The sequence below is a fragment of the Siphateles boraxobius genome, unplaced genomic scaffold (genome assembly GCF_051911475.1).
Source record: "Siphateles boraxobius isolate OS27281-9 unplaced genomic scaffold, OSU_SipBor_1 8, whole genome shotgun sequence".
In the NCBI taxonomy this organism is placed as follows: Eukaryota; Metazoa; Chordata; class Actinopteri; order Cypriniformes; family Leuciscidae; genus Siphateles; species Siphateles boraxobius.
This window is the reverse complement of record NW_027509208.1, coordinates 34641295-34663902: the sequence shown is the minus strand read 5'-3', so window position 1 is coordinate 34663902 and position 22608 is coordinate 34641295. Positions and strand designations below refer to the sequence as shown.

The window sequence follows — 22608 nt, the reverse complement described above, 5'->3', positions numbered from 1 at the left end:
AAATCAGTGTAGATCATGAGAAATCAGCGTTTCATCGATCTACTCTAGTAAATCAGTGTAGATCATGAGAAATCAGCGTTTCATCGATCTACTCTAGTAAATCAGTGTAGATCATGAGAAATCAGCGCTTCATCGATCTACTCTAGTATATCAGTGTAGATCATGAGAAATCAGCGTTTCATCGATCTACTCTAGTAAATCAGTGTAGATCATGAGAAATCAGCGTTTCATCGATCTACTCTAGTAAATCAGTGTAGATCATGAGAAATCAGAGCTTCATCGATCTACTCTAGTAAATCAGTGTAGATCATGAGAAATCAGCGTTTCATCGATCTACTCTAGTAAATCAGTGTAGATCATGAGAAATCAGAGCTTCATCAATCTACTCTAGTAAATCAGTGTAGATCATGAGAAATCAGAGCTTCATCAATCTACTCTAGTAAATCAGTGTAGATCATGAGAAATCAGCGCTTCATCAATCTACTCTAGTAAATCAGTGTAGATCATGAGAAATCAGCGTTTCATCGATCTACTCTAGTAAATCAGTGTAGATCATGAGAAATCAGCGTTTCATCGATCTACTCTAGTAAATCAGTGTAGATCATGAGAAATCAGAGCTTCATCGATCTACTCTAGTAAATCAGTGTAGATCATGAGAAATCAGAGCTTCATCGATCTACTATAGTAAATCAGTGTAGATCATGAGAAATCAGCGCTTCATCAATCTACTCTAGTAAATCAGTGTAGATCATGAGAAATCAGAGCTTCATCGATCTACTATAGTAAATCAGTGTAGATCATGAGAAATCAGCGTTTCATCGATCTACTCTAGTAAATCAGTGTAGATCATGAGAAATCAGCGTTTCATCGATCTACTCTAGTAAATCAGTGTAGATCATGAGAAATCAGCGCTTCATCGATCTACTCTAGTATATCAGTGTAGATCATGAGAAATCAGAGCTTCATCGATCTACTCTAGTAAATCAGTGTAGATCATGAGAAATCAGCGTTTCATCGATCTACTCTAGTAAATCAGTGTAGATCATGAGAAATCAGAGCTTCATCGATCTACTCTAGTAAATCAGTGTAGATCATGAGAAATCAGCGTTTCATCGATCTACTCTAGTAAATCAGTGTAGATCATGAGAAATCAGCGTTTCATCGATCTACTCTAGTAAATCAGTGTAGATCATGAGAAATCAGCGTTTCATCGATCTACTCTAGTAAATCAGTGTAGATCATGAGAAATCAGCGTTTCATCGATCTACTCTAGTAAATCAGTGTAGATCATGAGAAATCAGCGCTTCATCGATCTACTCTAGTATATCAGTGTAGATCATGAGAAATCAGCGTTTCATCGATCTACTCTAGTAAATCAGTGTAGATCATGAGAAATCAGCGTTTCATCGATCTACTCTAGTAAATCAGTGTAGATCATGAGAAATCAGAGCTTCATCGATCTACTCTAGTAAATCAGTGTAGATCATGAGAAATCAGCGTTTCATCGATCTACTCTAGTAAATCAGTGTAGATCATGAGAAATCAGAGCTTCATCGATCTACTCTAGTAAATCAGTGTAGATCATGAGAAATCAGAGCTTCATCAATCTACTCTAGTAAATCAGTGTAGATCATGAGAAATCAGCGCTTCATCAATCTACTCTAGTAAATCAGTGTAGATCATGAGAAATCAGCGTTTCATCGATCTACTCTAGTAAATCAGTGTAGATCATGAGAAATCAGCGTTTCATCGATCTACTCTAGTAAATCAGTGTAGATCATGAGAAATCAGAGCTTCATCGATCTACTCTAGTAAATCAGTGTAGATCATGAGAAATCAGAGCTTCATCGATCTACTATAGTAAATCAGTGTAGATCATGAGAAATCAGCGCTTCATCAATCTACTCTAGTAAATCAGTGTAGATCATGAGAAATCAGAGCTTCATCGATCTACTCTAGTAAATCAGTGTAGATCATGAGAAATCAGCGCTTCATCAATCTACTCTAGTAAATCAGTGTAGATCATGAGAAATCAGCGTTTCATCGATCTACTCTAGTAAATCAGTGTAGATCATGAGAAATCAGAGCTTCATCAATCTACTCTAGTAAATCAGTGTAGATCATGAGAAATCAGCGCTTCATCGATCTACTCTAGTAAATCAGTGTAGATCATGAGAAATCAGCGCTTCATCAATCTACTCTAGTAAATCAGTGTAGATCATGAGAAATCAGCGCTTCATCAATCTACTCTAGTAAATCAGTGTAGATCATGAGAAATCAGCGCTTCATCGATCTACTCTAGTAAATCAGTGTAGATCATGAGAAATCAGCGCTTCATCGATCTACTCTTGTAAATCAGTGTAGATCATGAGAAATCAGCGTTTCATCGATCTACTCTAGTAAATCAGTGTAGATCATGAGAAATCAGCGCTTCATCGATCTACTCTAGTAAATCAGTGTAGATCATGAGAAATCAGAGCTTCATCAATCTACTCTAGTAAATCAGTGTAGATCATGAGAAATCAGCGCTTCATCGATCTACTCTAGTAAATCAGTGTAGATCATGAGAAATCAGCGTTTCATCGATCTACTCTAGTAAATCAGTGTAGATCATGAGAAATCAGAGCTTCATCAATCTACTCTAGTAAATCAGTGTAGATCATGAGAAATCAGCGCTTCATCGATCTACTCTAGTAAATCAGTGTAGATCATGAGAAATCAGCGTTTCATCGATCTACTCTAGTAAATCAGTGTAGATCATGAGAAATCAGTGTTTCATCGATCTACTCTAGTAAATCAGTGTAGATCATCTACTCTAGTAAATCAGTGTAGATCATCTACTCTAGTAAATCAGTGTAGATCATCTACTCTAGTAAATCAGTGTAGATCATCTACTCTAGTAAATCAGTGTAGATCATGAGAAATCAGCGTTTCATCGATCTACTCTAGTAAATCAGTGTAGATCATGAGAAATCAGCGCTTCATCAATCTACTCTAGTAAATCAGTGTAGATCATGAGAAATCAGCGCTTCATCGATCTACTCTAGTAAATCAGTGTAGATCATGAGAAATCAGCGCTTCATCAATCTACTCTAGTAAATCAGTGTAGATCATGAGAAATCAGCGCTTCATCGATCTACTCTAGTAAATCAGTGTAGATCATGAGAAATCAGCGCTTCATCGATCTACTCTAGTAAATCAGTGTAGATCATGAGAAATCAGCGCTTCATCGATCTACTCTAGTAAATCAGTGTATATCATGAGAAATCAGCGTTTCATCGATCTACTCTAGTAAATCAGTGTAGATCATGAGAAATCAGCGTTTCATCGATCTACTCTAGTAAATCAGTGTAGATCATGAGAAATCAGCGTTTCATCGATCTACTCTAGTAAATCAGTGTAGATCATGAGAAATCAGAGCTTCATCGATCTACTCTAGTAAATCAGTGTAGATCATGAGAAATCAGAGCTTCATCGATCTACTCTAGTAAATCAGTGTAGATCATGAGAAATCAGCGCTTCATCGATCTACTCTAGTAAATCAGTGTAGATCATGAGAAATCAGCGCTTCATCGATCTACTCTAGTATATCAGTGTAGATCATGAGAAATCAGCGTTTCATCGCTTCATCAATCTACTCTAGTAAATCAGTGTAGATCATGAGAAATCAGCGCTTCATCGATCTACTCTAGTAAATCAGTGTAGATCATGAGAAATCAGCGTTTCATCGATCTACTCTAGTAAATCAGTGTAGATCATGAGAAATCAGTGTTTCATCGATCTACTCTAGTAAATCAGTGTAGATCATCTACTCTAGTAAATCAGTGTAGATCATCTACTCTAGTAAATCAGTGTAGATCATCTACTCTAGTAAATCAGTGTAGATCATCTACTCTAGTAAATCAGTGTAGATCATCTACTCTAGTAAATCAGTGTAGATCATCTACTCTAGTAAATCAGTGTAGATCATCTACTCTAGTAAATCAGTGTAGATCATGAGAAATCAGCGTTTCATCGATCTACTCTAGTAAATCAGTGTAGATCATGAGAAATCAGCGCTTCATCAATCTACTCTAGTAAATCAGTGTAGATCATGAGAAATCAGCGCTTCATCGATCTACTCTAGTAAATCAGTGTAGATCATGAGAAATCAGAGCTTCATCGATCTACTCTAGTAAATCAGTGTAGATCATGAGAAATCAGAGCTTCATCGATCTACTCTAGTAAATCAGTGTAGATCATGAGAAATCAGCGCTTCATCGATCTACTCTAGTATATCAGTGTAGATCATGAGAAATCAGCGTTTCATCGATCTACTCTAGTAAATCAGTGTAGATCATGAGAAATCAGAGCTTCATCAATCTACTCTAGTAAATCAGTGTAGATCATGAGAAATCAGCGCTTCATCGATCTACTCTAGTAAATCAGTGTAGATCATGAGAAATCAGTGTTTCATCGATCTACTCTAGTAAATCAGTGTAGATCATCTACTCTAGTAAATCAGTGTAGATCATCTACTCTAGTAAATCAGTGTAGATCATCTACTCTAGTAAATCAGTGTAGATCATGAGAAATCAGCGTTTCATCGATCTACTCTAGTAAATCAGTGTAGATCATGAGAAATCAGCGCTTCATCAATCTACTCTAGTAAATCAGTGTAGATCATGAGAAATCAGCGCTTCATCGATCTACTCTAGTAAATCAGTGTAGATCATGAGAAATCAGCGCTTCATCAATCTACTCTAGTAAATCAGTGTAGATCATGAGAAATCAGCGCTTCATCGATCTACTCTAGTAAATCAGTGTAGATCATGAGAAATCAGAGCTTCATCGATCTACTCTAGTAAATCAGTGTAGATCATGAGAAATCAGCGCTTCATCGATCTACTCTAGTAAATCAGTGTAGATCATGAGAAATCAGCGCTTCATCGATCTACTCTAGTAAATCAGTGTAGATCATGAGAAATCAGCGTTTCATCGATCTACTCTAGTAAATCAGTGTAGATCATGAGAAATCAGCGCTTCATCGATCTACTCTAGTAAATCAGTGTAGATCATGAGAAATCAGCGTTTCATCGATCTACTCTAGTAAATCAGTGTAGATCATGAGAAATCAGCGCTTCATCGATCTACTCTAGTAAATCAGTGTAGATCATGAGAAATCAGCGTTTCATCGATCTACTCTAGTAAATCAGTGTAGATCATGAGAAATCAGCGCTTCATCGATCTACTCTAGTAAATCAGTGTAGATCATGAGAAATCAGCGCTTCATCGATCTACTCTAGTAAATCAGTGTAGATCATGAGAAATCAGCGTTTCATCGATCTACTCTAGTAAATCAGTGTAGATCATGAGAAATCAGCGCTTCATCGATCTACTCTAGTAAATCAGTGTAGATCATGAGAAATCAGCGCTTCATCGATCTACTCTAGTAAATCAGTGTAGATCATGAGAAATCAGCGCTTCATCGATCTACTCTAGTAAATCAGTGTAGATCATGAGAAATCAGCGCTTCATCGATCTACTCTAGTAAATCAGTGTATATCATGAGAAATCAGCGTTTCATCGATCTACTCTAGTAAATCAGTGTAGATCATGAGAAATCAGCGTTTCATCGATCTACTCTAGTAAATCAGTGTAGATCATGAGAAATCAGCGTTTCATCGATCTACTCTAGTAAATCAGTGTAGATCATGAGAAATCAGAGCTTCATCGATCTACTCTAGTAAATCAGTGTAGATTATTTGAAATCAGCGTTTCATCGATCTACTCTAGTAAATCAGTGTAGATCATGAGAAATCAGCGTTTCATCGATCTACTCTAGTAAATCAGTGTAGATCATGAGAAATCAGAGCTTCATCGATCTACTCTAGTAAATCAGTGTAGATCATGAGAAATCAGAGCTTCATCGATCTACTCTAGTAAATCAGTGTAGATCATGAGAAATCAGAGCTTCATCGATCTACTCTAGTAAATCAGTGTAGATCATGAGAAATCAGCGCTTCATCGATCTACTCTAGTAAATCAGTGTAGATCATGAGAAATCAGAGCTTCATCGATCTACTCTAGTAAATCAGTGTAGATCATGAGAAATCAGAGCTTCATCGATCTACTCTAGTAAATCAGTGTAGATCATGAGAAATCAGCGCTTCATCGATCTACTCTAGTAAATCAGTGTAGATCATGAGAAATCAGAGCTTCATCGATCTACTCTAGTAAATCAGTGTAGATCATGAGAAATCAGAGCTTCATCGATCTACTCTAGTATATCAGTGTAGATCATGAGAAATCAGCGTTTCATCGATCTACTCTAGATCTACTCTAGTAAATCAGTGTAGATCATCTACTCTAGTAAATCAGTGTATATCATGAGAAATCAGCGTTTCATCGATCTACTCTAGTAAATCAGTGTAGATCATGAGAAATCAGAGCTTCATCAATCTACTCTAGTAAATCAGTGTAGATCATGAGAAATCAGCGTTTCATCGATCTACTCTAGTAAATCAGTGTAGATCATGAGAAATCAGCGCTTCATCGATCTACTCTAGTAAATCAGTGTAGATCATGAGAAATCAGAGCTTCATCGATCTACTCTAGTAAATCAGTGTAGATCATGAGAAATCAGAGCTTCATCGATCTACTCTAGTAAATCAGTGTAGATCATGAGAACAGTCAGTAGGTTTCAGAACTTGACACTTCCTCATTTATTCAAACTAAACTACAGAAATCACCCATCTATAAATTGATAGATTTCATGTCAGAACCAGGGCTTTTATTTTATGAATATTATTGAAATGTCACATAAATTAGTGTTGTTTTTTTTTTGCAGTAAATAATCTGACCATTTTGGTCATTTTAACTTTAAAGGATTAGTTCACTTCAGAACTAAAATTCCCTGATAATTTACTCAGCCCCACATCATCCAAGATGTTCATGTCTTTCTTTATTCTTTATTTCTTTATTCTTTATTCATTCCAGGATTTATTCTCCATATAGTGACTTCAATGGGGTCCAACGGTTTGAAGGTCCAAATATCAGTTTCAGTGCAGTTTTAAAGTCTTGACACGATCCCAGCCAAGGAATAAGAGTCTTATCTAGACAAACCATTGTCATTTTCTAAAAAAAAAATGTAACCACAAATGCTGGTCTTGCACTAGCTCTGCGATGCGCCACATATTACGTAATAACATTGAAAGGTCACGCGTGTTCCGGTTCAGAAATGTAGCGTTGGGCGAAAAACTCCATCTCATTTTCTCCCCCAACTTCAAAATCATCCAACACCGTTTTTACCTTTTATTTTTATTTATTTTTTGTAAATGGTGTTTGACTCTTTGCATGTTGTATTTGTAAACTCTCGGTCAATACTTCCGCCTACATCACTCATGACCTTTCAACGTGATTACGTAATTTGTGGTTAAAAAGTATGTGAATGTTTATTTCTTTATAAATGACAGATGGTTTGTCTAGATGAGACTCTTATTCCTCGGTTGGGATCGTGTCGAGACTTTGAAGCTGCACTGAAACTCACATTTGAACCTTCCACCCGTTGGACCCCATTGAAGTCACTATATGGAGAAATATCCTGGAATGTTTTACTCAAAAACCTTAATTTCTTTATAACTGAAGAAAGAAAGACATAACCATCTTGGATGATGTGGGGGGGTGAGTAAATTATAAGAAAATTTTAATTCTGAAGTGAACAAATCCTTTAACTGTAGTTTTTATACTAATTTATGATTCCGCTCGCATTTTCGTTCTTTTGTTATTTTTTTAAGCTAATGAAATTTTTGCCTTCAAAATAGTTTCTGACATTAACCTTGGCATCAGCACCTTATTCACATGTCAGTGTTGCCTATTCATCCGTCTGGCCTCTCTAATAGTGTTGAAGTGATGAGGAGGAAGTCGGATAGATGCTGAAAATTATAGTTTTAGGCCTACTAGTACACTAAAGTACTTATACTAATTATCCAGTGAGTGTGAAATAACCTGAGTAAGAGTAAGAAATGGGGCACGCATGTGTGACAAACGTGTGTGGTTCAGCGGTGTATGACGTGATATCACAGCCCAGTTACTGGTGTGTGTGTGCAGTGGTTGTGTTCTGTGTAAGAGTGCGTCTCTGTCCACCACAGCACAAGCAGAGATGCCCGGTTCTGGAGGACCAGCTGGTGGACCTGGTGGTGTACGCCATGGAGCGGTCGGAGACGGAGGAGCAGTTCGACGACGGCGGCACCAGTCAGCTCCTGTGGCAACACCTCTCCAGCCAGCTCATCTTCTTCGTGCTCTTCCAGTTCGCCAGCTTCCCTCACATGGTGCTGTCGCTACATCAGAAGGTGCACTTCAAGACACGGGGCCATGTCCCAAAGCCTGACTTCAGCTCCTCCTCTTCAATAGCACCACTTAGACTTAGGAACTGCCTACTCACTCCGATCCAAACCTTACTGTCTTCACAATGACAGCTCAAAGTGGCCAAGCTCCAAAAACAACAGAGAACGCCACAACCCTATGATATCAGTAGTCCGTAAGACTCATGTGAGATATATTCCAAATTATATGATAGCAACGAACACCCAAATTCAAGCTGTTTTTAAGCCGTGTCCACTGTTCAGCGTTTTTTTTTTTTTTTGCGATGCTTTAGATTGCTGTGATACGGAAATCTTGTAAAAACTTGTTTTAAAAGCATGCATCAGGTATGTTAAAATGTACATAGTGTATTTATGTTGATGTTATGTAATTAAAAATGAAAAGTCAAGACTGAATGTACCTGAATGTGTCAAATGGTGTAACTGCCAAAGAATGAGAAATATTAAATATTTTATCCACCTAGATGGCATGTAAGTGTACATCTAGAAATAAATACTTCATTTTAATATATCACACGAAAATAGATTTTATTAGTTATCTCTAAATGTAATTTTTAATGTGTTTTTGCAATATTTGGCAGGACATATACTGAAAACACCTCTGTTTTCTAAATAATCTTTGTTTTTCCTGTATATAATTATATTTTTATGAAAGATACTGGTTACACCAATTGACAAAAAACAGTTACACCACCTAACCATGTTGCTTCTAGAGTCAAAGGCCGTTGTTTGTTGAAGAAATTGTTTGTTGACTGAACCAATGAGGTTCATTCTCATGTTATGCAGCACATTCAAGCTTCCGCAAGAACCAATGAGCTTCATTCTTGTTACGCAGCACGTTTGAGCTTCTGCAAGAACCAATGAGGTTCATTCTTGCACGTTTGAGCTTCCACAAGAACCAATGAGGTTACATTGGTTACATTGAACACTTCAAAAGAGTTCCAAATAGTAGGTTAGTTTACATAAAAATTTTAATCAGCATCATAAACTAGTGATATTTGACTTAATTGGGCCCTAACAGAAAGGCTTGAAATAGGAGTCAATAGGTGTAACCGGTTACACCATTTGACATTTCAGTTTCATGTCATCCCCCCTTTCATGTAATCATGTGACCTTGGTGGTAATATTTAAATTGTAATTTTTAAAGTTAATAATAATTTTTATAATAATGATGAATTATCAATGTATTCCCGGGGTCATACCATTTGACATATACTTAAGAATACCTGACCGTACCCTAAAATTGCAAATTATCTCACATTTTAAAATGAGTTAAAAACATTTGCATGCAGCAGTTAGTTTCTCCGGGTGTCCATCTCTGTGATATAATTTCCTGTCACATCGTCTTCTTACACAATATTAACAAAATGACTCCTTGAATGGTGGTTACCCCACCTTGACACTTCAGGAATTTTACTTGACACACATGATTCCCCAAATTAATTATAATATTCACAACAATGGTGTTCCATTTACTTTTATTTACTGATAAATAGTTCTAATGTAAGATTATGCCAAACTAGCTGATATGGTGTTTTATTGAGAATTTCACCTTTTTTAAACAAAATCAATTATTTGGTACAAAGTTTTGACGGTTACACCACATAGACATTTTTGCAATCATCCCCCAAATATTCTCTCAAAATTTATTAAAACCAGAAATTTTAGACTTGGTTTTCAAAAAAGAGCATGTATGCAAGTAATTTGCCATTTTGTTAATGTTAGTTGATAAAATAAAGCTGTTTGTGTTAGTTCGCAGTGCATTAACTAATGTTAACAAGATTTTAGTAAAGTGTTAAAAAATGTTGAAATTAACAAAGATTAATAAATGCTGTATTAGTGCAGTTCATTATTAGTTCATGTTAACTAATGTAGTTAACTAATGTTAACTAATGAACCTAAAGTGTTACCTCTAATTTCGCAGATAGTTTATTTCTGAATAAAAAATGTCAACACAATGTAAAGTGATAGACGGCTTATTCAGACTGGCTCTGATGTTCGGAAGATCCAGTGATGTTCATTGACGCTAAAACATCAGTTGTGGGATGATGCAACTAAAAGAGCAATTTTTTTTATGGCCAAAAGCCAGTGCAAATGAGATTTTAAAGCTTCAACATAACACTGCTTCAGTAGACTTAAAGGGTTAGTTCAACCAAAAATGAAAATTATGTCATTAATGACACACCCTCATGTCGTTCCAAGCCCGTAAGACCTCCGTTCATCTTCGGAACACAGTTTAAGATATTTTAGATTCAGTCCGAGAGCTTTTTGTCCCTCCATTGAAAATCTATGTACGGTATACTGTCCTTGTCCAGAAAGGCAATAAAGACATCATCAAAGTACTCCACGTGACCTCAGGGGGTTAGTTAGAATTTTTTGAAGCATCGGAAATACATTTTGTTCCAAAAATAACAAAAACGACGACTTTATTCAGCACTGTATTCTCTTCCGGTTCTGTTGTCAATCCGCGTTCATGAGTCCGCTGACGTAAGACGAGCTGACGTGTTATCTGGTGCGCCCGAGCTTCGTTAACAGTCTGAGGGAGACGCACGCTGTAAACAAAACAATCTTTGCAAACATGTCTAAGGATTTCGACACAGGGGAAGACTTGCAGACTTGCAGACATATTTATTTGAACCCGAATACACGGACGCACCAGATAAAACGTCAGCAGCGTCTTACGTCAGAAGCGTCACTGGCCTCATGAACGCGGATTGACAACAGAACCGGAAGAGAATACAATGCTGAATAAAGTCATCGTTTTTGTTATTTTTGATGCTTCAAAAAATTCTAACTAACCCCGTGAGGTCACGTGGACTACTTTGATGATGTCTTTATTGCCTTTCTGGACAAGGACAGTATACCGTACATAGATTTTCAATGGAGGGACAGAAAACTCTCGGACTAAATCTAAAATATCTTAAACTGTGTTCCGAAGATGAACGGAGGTCTTACGGTCTTGGAACGACATGAGGGTGAGTCATTAATGACATAATTTTCATTTTTGGGTGAACTAACCCTTTAACAGCACATGAGTCATATAAACTACTTGTGTAATATTTCCTTGAGGCTTTTGGCCATTGTGGAGCTTGAGCTCCTGCTTAAGAAATGCTTTTATTGTGTGGAAAAGAGATACAATAAACATCTTACAGTTCCACTGTAGAAAGAAAGTCATACAGGCTTGTTGAAATTTTCATGAGGTTGATTACATTTTGATATCTGCGAGAACAATTTCTTTAACAATGTAGTAAGGTAGCTATTTATTTCATACTTAGTCAAACCAAACATTATTCAGACACCAGATATAATTTTTACTAGTGTGTGCAGGACACTATAGTTCATTTATGTAAGTGAGGAGAGCAAAATAAAGTAAACTTTGAAATATTATACCCCAAAATTCTTCATACAGTGGACTACCAGTAAAATAAAAATTTGGGACCAAAAATTATTCAGACACTTTGACCTGACCATGGTTTGCTGAAGTGTTTTTCTTTAATTACTAATGCAACATTTTTACACCACAGACTGAACAAAATGAATTGTTAAAAAATTAAAAGTAAAAAAAAAGTTAAAAGTTAAAAAATTGTTAAAAGAATTATTAAAAGTGAAAGCCCCTATAAATACGTCAAGTGAAATCGAAGCGCAAACTGGTATGACGTCCTTTCGAACAAAATCAGGCCAAGCGGGACTGACCGGAAGTTTACATGAATCGCACCATTTGGGACAGAGCCACACAAAAGCACACATTCTCGCATGTGAATTACACTTGTTCTCCTTTCTGGCCTGTGCTTCAGTGACCGTGTGTTTGTTCTGAGCAGCTGGCGGGCCGGGGCCTGATCAAGGGCCGGGATCACCTGATGTGGGTCCTGCTGCAGTTCATCTCCGGGAGCATCCAGAAGAACGCTCTCGCCGACTTTCTGCCCGTCATGAAGCTCTTCGACCTGCTGTATCCCGAGAAAGAGGTGAACGAGGCTCTGCTTCATCAATTCATAATGTGACACTCTGAACATGCTGTTGGTTAAGGTCATCTGATCCAGGCTTCATGTATTTGTGGCTGCTCTGCTAGCGAGTTACACCTCTATTATTCAGTCGGTCATTCAGTCGGTCATTAGCAGACACTTAGCAGACGCTTTGATGCACAGTTCAGTGCCACAGTCTCTGGGATGCAGTGGGGACGTGTTGCTCACACAATTTGAAATCTGTGTCAGTCTGAACGCACTGATTGGACTTCACATAGCCGGAAATAAAGCCTCACATGGCAGAATGCTATATTTCTGCCCCTGCCTCATCAATGCTAGTAGTGTCTTGCTGTTGTTGTATTTGGTGTAGGCATACCAACGTGATTGCCAGTAGAAACCAATGCGGATGTTCTGGAAAATGAAAGGGGCCACGGGACACACAAATCAAATCAAAAGAGTTGTGATACACAGTGTGGGCAGTCTCAGCTCAGTTCAGTTCTCATATATTATGGTGTCAATGCAGGCAGATCAATAATATGGTTGAATATTAAGTGTCCCCAACTAAGCAAGTCAAAAGCATAAGAGGACAAAGGAGATAACTTCATTTGGATTAACAAATGCAGTCAAATTTACCAGTGCTCAACGTAATTTAGTCATAATTATAGGAATTTGTGCGATCAGGAGTTTAGTTTGTATTTCTCTCATATTAGAGTTGCTCATGTGGAAGCTGATGGCCTCGTGAGCAGCGCTCCGATTTGTAGCCGCGGTTCAAGCGACCCGAGTTCGAGTCCTGGCTCAGGTCCCTTTCCCAATCCTGTCCCCCCTCTCCCACTTCACCTGTCAGCTCTCTATGCTATTAGGGCTGTTGAAATGAATCTTCGATGTATCGCGATATGGACATGGACGAATCTGCATCGATTCAGTAATAGACCATAATCGATTATATCCTACTTACGTTTCTCTGATGTCATTCGTCACAAACGCGCTACTCGCGCTAGCATAAAATGGCGAAACAAAAGAGAGCAATAAAAAATGCACTCACTATTTAAAAATGTACAGTGTGTGAGCTTGTGTGTGTGCGTGCTCGGCTGCAAACCTGTGTGTGCGTGAGACTGCATGCGTGCGAGTGTGCATGCGAGTGTCTGTGAGCGTTATTGTAACTTGAGTACACTTTTAGTTTTAGTATTTACAAGTGTTTGTTCTAAATAGCCTTAAATTTAGTTTGTTGCTACATTCAGGAAGTGTAATTTCTTGGAGCAGATCAAATAAACATGGAGTTCATATTGACTGCTTGTATTCATTGACGAAAATTTAGGCATGTGCAGTAATATTCAAAAGTGAGGATGCAACGCATCGTGATATCGAGTCGAATCGTTGACATGATAATCGCAATCGAATTGAATCGTAGACCAGTGACGATTCACACCCCTATATATTATCCTATTTCAATAAAAAAGAAAAAATCCAACAAAAAGAAACATTATATAAGTTGCTCAGGCGCTCGCCAACAGAAAGCGGCTTGGTTTGAAAGTGTCTTCTGTGTAAGCAGTGCTTAATGCATCTCTACACTACTGACAGTGGAAGTTTGATCTGATTTTGCAAGCAGGATTTAGCTGAAATTCCGATAATGTGCACCATTATTCGCTAATCACTGGCAAACTAGGTGAAGGAGGCACGATCAGCACTGAAATAACACTGTGCCCGGAATATTTAAAATCCCCCTGTGGTGAAAATCAAACTTTCAATGTTGTTTATATGTCTAAGTGGTGTTATTATCGATTTAAGACAAACCATGTTTAAATTCGTAAGTCAACACCATTGCTGAGTATTTTTTCCTTAAAACTGCAGTGAACCAAAGACAGTCTCAAAAACACGGTTTGAAATCGCTGGTGTTTCTGACGTCACAAACTACCGTGTATACTAAATGAGGCAAGGGTGTCGTGTTACATTCAATATATTTTAAGGCATGAAGACATTTCATTCAAGGAAAAAAAAGTTGAAATATGTCATTTTGATGATCCAAGGTGAGCTTTAAGGGATAAAATGATTGACTATAGGGGGACTTTAAATTATCTATCATTACATTTTGCTCAAACACGCCTCTTTTATGTATGTTATGCTCATAACTGTTTGAGCTTTATTCACAAAACTGTGCTTTTTGCCTCTCATCACGCTAATAGTGCCACTTGAAAGCAGCTGATAAATGAGCATTTATATAAAGGGATGTTTGTGTATATTTCCTAGTGATCATGAGCGCAGTAAACCAGCCAATGTTGATGCAGATGATGCAAAATAGCGCTATAATTGCCCATTTATCCAGATGTGCGGTGTAGTAAAGGCCACTTTCATCATGTTGAGATCCAAACTGCACCGTGCAAATAGTGTTTAGCAAACATTGTCCCATTGCCTGATCTGTGTAATTACTTTCGTGAATCAGGCACTAAAGCAGCACAGGCACTGCATGCGAATAAAATACGCTTTCAGCAGATTCAGTTTAGTGAATTCCCACCTGAATGTTTTAAAGGTACCATATAGTCAACAGACAGACTAACCGTATCAGCCATCTGCCATTAGTGCTGCCAATATTGGCTGGCTAAAATAGTCGTTTAGGCAGTTGGTGTGATGAGATGTTCGCACGCAGTGTTTACTCTTTTAACCGTCAGAGTTGTTAGCTTTACGCTGGTCCGTGTGTCGAGCCCCAGCAGGACAGCTGATGAAAGACAAGCTGCTGTTTTCCAGCCATTAGCCCACAGCATCTGTGAATGATGACAGATGTGCTGCCACTGCCCAGCAGACAGTCGTTTAACTAACAGATGTAACGAGCACAAGGCAATTAGCTACTCGCCCAGAGGAAAGCATTAAAGATTTCTCTATCAATCAAGCTGAGGAGTCTGGATGTATTGTTGGTTTGACAGATCCCTGTAAATCCTGCTGTTTGTTCCTGTGTAACGGCAGCTCATGCACCACTGAAAAGTGAAAGTGAAAGTGAAAGTGACACGTGATGGCCAAGTATGGTAACCCATACTTGGAATTTGACCTCTGCATTTAACCCATCCAAGTAAGTGCACACACATTAGGAGCAGAGTAGTGAGTAGTGAACACACACACACTGCAAACGTGGATACACACACCCGGAGCAGCGGGCAGCCTTGAGTGGCGCCCGGGGAGCAATTGGGGGCTAGGTGCCTTGCTCAAGGACACCTCAGTCATATTCCTGCCGGTACTGGAATCGAACCAGCAACCTTTGGGTCACCAGTCCAACTCTGTTACCATTAGGCCATGACTGACTGAAGGACGCTCGCGACCCCTTTGATGCATTTCGAACATGAAATTTGGCAAATGGGAGCTTTGATCTTATTGGACGGATTTACGCAATTTCAGGGAATCAGGGTGAACAAGTTGTTATTATTTATTTCAGAAAACAATGTCCTACCTAACTTTCCAGACTGCTACATAAAGCACTTTCATGGCAGAGCATTCGCTGGACACACTAACATGAAAGATATCCTTCAGCAAATTTAAAAAACTGAAGTCATAGACAACTACTAACCAGTCTAGAGAAACTATTCTAATCAGTAATGCACAGATTTGAGGAGAATTATTGGTAACACCTTACAATAAGTTTAATTTGTTAACATTAGTTAATGTATTAACTAACATGCACTAACCATGAGCAATACATTTGTCACTGTATTTGTTAATCTTTGTTAATGTTAGTTAATACAAATACAGCTGGTCATTGTTTTTTCATGTTAGTTCACAGTGCATTAAATAATGTTAACAAATACAACTCTTGATTTTAATAATGTATGAATAAATGTTGATTTATTCAAATGGGTTAACAAAGATTACTAAAACACTATAGAAGCACAGTTCATTATTAATTCATGTTAACTACCGTAGTTAAATTATGTTAACTAATGAACCTTATTTTAAAGTTACTGAATTATTGTTAAAAGCATCATGTTTTTTCTGTTGCACTACTGATAATGAAAAAGATTTATGTTACATCTTTACTTTGTAATTGTCACTTAAAGAGAGAAGACACATTAACATTTAAGATGAAAATCTTCTCTTCTCCACACTCAAATTATGATGCACACGAGTACTTTGTGCTCAGAATGAAGAGAAGAAAGAAACGGTGTAGATGATTCACTGGCTCTTGTATATGCTTCTTGACAGCATGTTGAATTGTGTGTGTCTGTGTGTTGTGTGTGTAGTGTATTCCAGTGCCGGACATCAACAAACCCCAGTCCACTCACGCATTCGCTATGACCTGCATTTGGATCCACCTGAACCGCAAAGCTCAGAATGACAACTCCAAACTCCAGATCCCCATCCCACACTCGCTCAAGCTGCACCATGAGTAAGACATGTGCACTCACTCACTCACTCACTCACTCACTCACTCACTCACACCTGCTTCATTTCTCTGTGTTCAGGTTTCTTCAGCAGAGTCTGCGCAGTAAGAGTCTGCCGATGAACGACTATAAGATTGCTCTGCTGTGTAATGCGTACTCCACAAACTCCGAGTGCTTCACACTGCCCATGGGCGTCCTGGTGGAGACCATCTATGGGAACGGCAGCATGCGCATCACTCTGCCCGGCACCAACTGCATGGCGTCCGGCTCCGTCACGCCCTTACCCATGAACCTGCTGGACTCCCTCACTGTCCACGCTAAGATGAGGTGAAAGGAGAAACACACACACACACACACACACACTACAAATGGCCTTTTTAATGTGTGTCTTTGACGCTATAACTGATAACCGCAATGATAACCTGCTTTCACTGTAAAGTCTCAGTGGTCTGAAATCTGCTGTTCATTAAATCACATACACTACCGGTCAAAGACTGGAATAATTAAGATGTACGATTTTTTGCTTACTTTTAAATAGTAGTGTATCAAATAAATGCAGCCTTGGTGAGAATAAGTGACTTTTTAGACAAACATTAAAAAGCGTAATTATTCAAAGCTTTTGACCGGTTAGTGTGTTCTGATTGGATGCTGGTCACTGTAGACATTTATGGTCATCCTTAGGTAAGGAGTCATGACAGGATGACCCATGATCTGCATCTCTATTCCTGTATAAATGGACACTGTCTGAAGAGTAATTCTCTCCACATTTAAAGCCGCTGTGACACATCTAATACACACACACCTGTGTTATCACGTCAGTTCGTTGATGTTCCTCTTCTGATCTGATACAGATATGTGTTTTTTTTCTGTGTTAAGAACTGAATTTTCCTGCTGTCTTCAGACTTTAAAAAAAAGCTTTTTTAAATCTTCAGATACTTTGAGATACTGTTTGATTGAAATCAACACAACATGACCTTGGTCATTTTAGATCTAATGTTTTTCATAGTTTATTTTCTGACCAGTTTTTTGTCGGTCTCACCTGCCATGATTAAATCATCAAATTATATATGGTCTACTCGAACTAGGGTCCATCCAGCCAGTACTATGGGATAACTGTCGTGTGAAATGCTGAAGACACATTTATTCACAGCCAAACAACACATTGTGACAATACATTTTCCCATCCTGCCTTTGCAAGTAATGTGACTAGTGTATAATTTCATCCATTTTACAGCTCTTGTCTGCTTTGAGAACACCATCATGCCACAACCTTATAAAGTTGCTGTCAATTCAGCTATTTTAAATCTGCATGTCCATCTGGACAATGAGATGCAGAGGAGAAACCCAGTGATGACCTTCTCTTGATGTGCTCTGGTGTCTCATGGCTGGCATTCACTGACCTTCTCAAGAGTCATTTGTCCCCATCTGGACTTTTCGACTGTTGAGAGGGAAGCTCTCAGTGGTGTGTTTTATGACTCAGTTTCTCATGCCACTAATTTGGCAAAAGTAATAATCATCCGTTTTGAGACCAACAGTTGTCTGCTCTGCCACCAAGTAGTGTGTCATGACTAGCAGAGGCTGAGGCCAGAGCACATCCTCCTCCTCAACAATAAGGCACTTCATCCCACTTTCAAACATGAAGGAGGACATGTCCAGATGAGGTGTGTTGGACTCCTGCCCTGTCCGTGGAGTGGGCGATCTGGTGCATGGACTCTCCTGTACACATTTCCACCAGTGGAGCTGCTTCAGACACTTCTGGACTGAGAGGGCTTATCCCTGAATTTTGTTCCTTATTGACCAGCAAAATATGGTACGAAGACCCCATTTGCTCTGTTGTTGGGGGCACCGTTGTGGCTTGTCTCACTACAGAAGGACAGTGTACCATGGGTCTCCCCTCAGGAAAGGCCTGTGTGCTGCTACAGTACAAAGCGCATTAAAGAAGCACACGTTCTTCCACCATCCACAAATTAACATAATCATTCTAGGCATGGGCGTCGGAAACAAAAAAAAAGTGGGTGGCTCCTCCCTCAGAAAAATATTACTGGAGTAAATGCCATTTCATGTATTCTGGTGCCTTAATTAAACAAGTGAACTAAACTCTCAAATCGGGCATTAAATACACAGCTATCTGTGGATTACCCCGCTGCTGATACCATGGTCATTTGCCAGCATTGACAACTTAAAGCTGTTTTTGATGTTTGCAACGCAATATTTGACTGGAAGGGTACAACAGGTGGTTATTTTCATCAGTTGTGGCTTGTTGAGAAATATAATGATTCAGCAGAAATGGAGTTTAATTTATTTATAGCATTGCTCAAGTGGAATGGATTTGACTGACGACACTCTGAAAAGTGAACAGACATATGCGCTGAATTAGAGACGGTAAAAGTGAGTGAATCCAATATCATTGGTCTTAAAAAGTGGGTGGGTCTTGTCCCACCCACATACAATGGTTCCGACGCCCATGATTCTAGGGCAGGGTTGTCCAGTCCTGCTCCTAAAGGGCAACTGTCCTCCAGAGTTCAGCTCCAATCTAAATAATTAGAATATCGTGCAAAAGTTCATTTATTTCAGTAATTCAACTTAAAAGGTGAAACTAATATATTATATAGATTCATTACATACAAAGTGAGATATTTCAAGCCTTTATTTCTTATAATTTTGATGATTATGGCTTACAACTATGAAAACCCAAAATTCACTATTAGAATATTCTGAAAAGGTTTTCATAAGCTGTAAGCCATTATCATCAAAATTCTAACAAATAAAGTCTTGAAATATCTCACTTTGCATGTAATGAGTCTGTATAATATATTAGTTGCACCTTTTAAAGATACAATGTGTAATTTTTTTTGCCACTAGGGGTCGTTAACCTCTTATAATAGCAAAGGCGTAGGTTGATGATGCAAAATTTCCTGCGGAATTATGGAACTTGTCGTCAAGCTGATGGATCTAATAATGTTTATGGATGAGTGAAAACATTGATGTTTTTAACATGACTGTGGTATGAAGCAGGGCGCGATTGCTAATAAGAGACAGATCTCAGCGCCACACGCTGAACTTTTGGGATATTGTAAGTACACAACTACAGGAAATATATCATACTGTGCAAGTGATTTTTGGATATTTTATTACAAAATTCTTACATATTGTATCTTTAAGTTGAATTACTTTTCGAGTTTCACCTGTACATCGATTATTGCTGTGCATTGTGGGATTGAATGAGTGCACTCAGTAATGTCCACTATTGTTTCAGACACCACTACAAATGGCGGTCTCCTCAAATAGTGCCCTATTTAAGGGTATAGGGGGCCATTTCTGATTCACCCACTGTCTTACTAGGCATGCTAAAAACTTCCAGGCAGGTGTGTTGAGAAAGTTGGAGCTGAACTCTGCAGGATAGTGGCCCTCCAGGACAGAGTTTGAAGACCCCTGTTCTAGGGTGTCCATCCCTACTCCTGGAGGACCACCTTCCAGCAGAGTTTAAGGGTGTACTCACACTAGCCAGTTTGAACCGTGCCCGAGTGCGTTTGACCACCAAAGCGCGGTTCGTTTGACTAGTGTGAGTGCTCCGAACCGTGCCCGGGCGCGGCTCGAATGGCCGGCCCTGGCCCGCTTGGAAGAGGTGGGCCAGAGCACGGTTCAGTTGGACTCGGGCGCGGTTCGCATGCAGTGTGATCGCTAACCGTGCTGGAGCACGGAACAGGACGCGTGATGTACGGGAACTGTAGTCCGTAATCAAAGCTGCAAAGTCCTTGCTGCACTTCAGCTGGTACCTTGCAAACCTCCTCATACGAGCAGCACGATTACGTGAAAATTTTCGCGTCACCAAGGCGACACATCTGTTTAACAACAGGCTGTGAGAGGGCTGTGGACCAAACGACACAAAATTATCCAAAAAGAAAACAGAGCGATGGACTCCATTGTGTTCAGAGAGCGCCGCTCGTCTTGTTTATCCCGAAACCGTTGCACCATAATAACGTAAGCGTGCTCCGGCACGAATGCTGAAACCCTATGTGAGTGCAGGCCAGAGGGGGAGTGGGGAGGGGGGACAATCGTACTCGGGGCCCGGTTCATGGCATCCGGTCCTAGTGTGAGTACACCCTAAATTAATCCCTAATCAAACACACCTGAACCAGCTAATCAAGGTCTTCTGGATCATTAGAAACTTCCAGACAGTGTGTTGGAGCTCTGCAGGACAGTGGCCCTCCAGGAGCAGGATTGTAGAGATTACATCTCTTGATGATGCTCCAATTAACCTTTTATGGTGTGTTTGATTTTTTTAAGCACATTATGATGCCTTCTGTGGAATCATGTCTGTGTTAATAATAGGTTGGTATCTCCCTCTTGGGACGCTCTGTTTTAGCCTCTATTTGAACCTCTATAGCAGGGGTACCTAATCCTACTCCTGGAGGACCAACTTTCAGTCGAGTTTAACTTCAACCCTAATCAACACACCGTAACCAGCTAATCAAGGTCTTCAGGATCAGTAGATCCAGACAGGTGTGTTGGAGCTAAACTCTGAAGGACAGTGTTGGACACCCCTGCTCAAATCGTTATATTTCTTGAGAAGAGACAGTCCACTCTACCTTTTAATGTGCGTTTGGTGACTTTTTCAGCATGTTATAATGGCTTCAGTATTAATTGGGTCTCTAGCACCTGCATGGGATTCCTCCATGGTGCTGGATGCTCTGTTGTAGCCTCCATTTGAACCTCTATAGCAGGGGAGGCCAATGCTGCGTTCCAGACCAAAATTGTCATGCCCTTCACTCGCTAACTTTCCTCCGTCTCGTTCACTCGGATGTACGTCATTGCTTACGTTGCATGAGTGCCCACTACTGGCGGAAACTGCAATGGGCTGAATTGGAACGTCCTAAGCCCTTGATGACTTGAAATCAGCTATGGAGTTGATTTATTATTGTAGTTTTTTTCCCTTTAAGAATTTGTTTAATGCAGCTTCCAAATGTATATAGATGTGTTTGGGTTGTTTTAAAAAAAAATCATAATTAATATATCATAGAGTTGTTTGTGGTGGTGTTGATTAGACGAGATCTGCGTTGACGTCACAATCGTGTTGCATTGTGGTATATGGAGCTGCCTGAAGTGTACATATGAATTAGACTCGGTCAAAATCAAGGGAGCAAGGGTCTGTCCATATAAACTTCTCTCGTCCACTTCACGAAGTGGAACGCACTTCAAAATGGTGGCAGGGATTCCCCCGAGGGGAAGTGATTAAGGAAGTTCACAAGTGCGTGTCTAAAAGTGGACTGGAACGCAGCCCAAGAGTTCAACTCCTATCCTTATCAAACACACCTGAACCAGCAAATCACGGTGTTCAAGATGACTTGAAAATAAAAGGCAGATGTTTTGGAGCAGGGTTGGGCACCTGATCTAGAGATTGTCAGATACAATTATTTACTACAGGGGGACTTTAAGGTGCGTTTGATGACTAATTCAGTATATCATGATGGCTTCAGTGGGATCACATCTGCCCACAGCTGCTTTCTGATTGTTTCCTAGATCTAGTTTTTTAACTAGGTTAGTTGTTCCCACATGGTGCTCAACGTTCTGTTTTAGCCTCCATTTGTACCTCATGTATTTGAGGGTTTTATCATCACCTCACAGACAGACACGATCAACGCCGATAGTCACCAGATAACACTACATAAATTCTGATACAAACGCTGATTGAACATGTTCAGTCAGTAAAAACAAGCACACATCGATGCTAACAGATGGTGGCAGGGGTTAGACTGATCTGACAAAACCAGACAAACATTTCTGTTGATGTTGGTCAGCATCTGAATTAGACGGTACTGTACTTTCGAGCAGTCTAAATTCTTGGATTCTGCAAGCATTACCGCAAATCATTTTTGCATGTATCTCCATGTATAATTTGCTAGTCCTCTCTGTGCATAAATATGTCTT

The 22608-nt window shown here is 39.3% G+C and overlaps 1 protein-coding gene across 3 annotated transcripts in view; it reads left to right on the top strand.

Annotated features, from left to right (window-relative positions):
* med23 (mediator complex subunit 23) overlaps positions 1–22608 on the top strand; it is an 86376-nt gene that overhangs the window by 22211 nt on the left and 41557 nt on the right. For all 3 annotated transcript variants that reach the window (XM_077220326.1, XM_077220325.1, XM_077220327.1), the window contains 4 exons: positions 8130–8330; positions 12179–12322; positions 16540–16685; positions 16762–17007. In XM_077220326.1, the coding sequence (XP_077076441.1) occupies positions 8130–8330; positions 12179–12322; positions 16540–16685; positions 16762–17007 (737 nt within the window). The remainder of the gene's footprint in view (positions 1–8129; positions 8331–12178; positions 12323–16539; positions 16686–16761; positions 17008–22608) is intronic.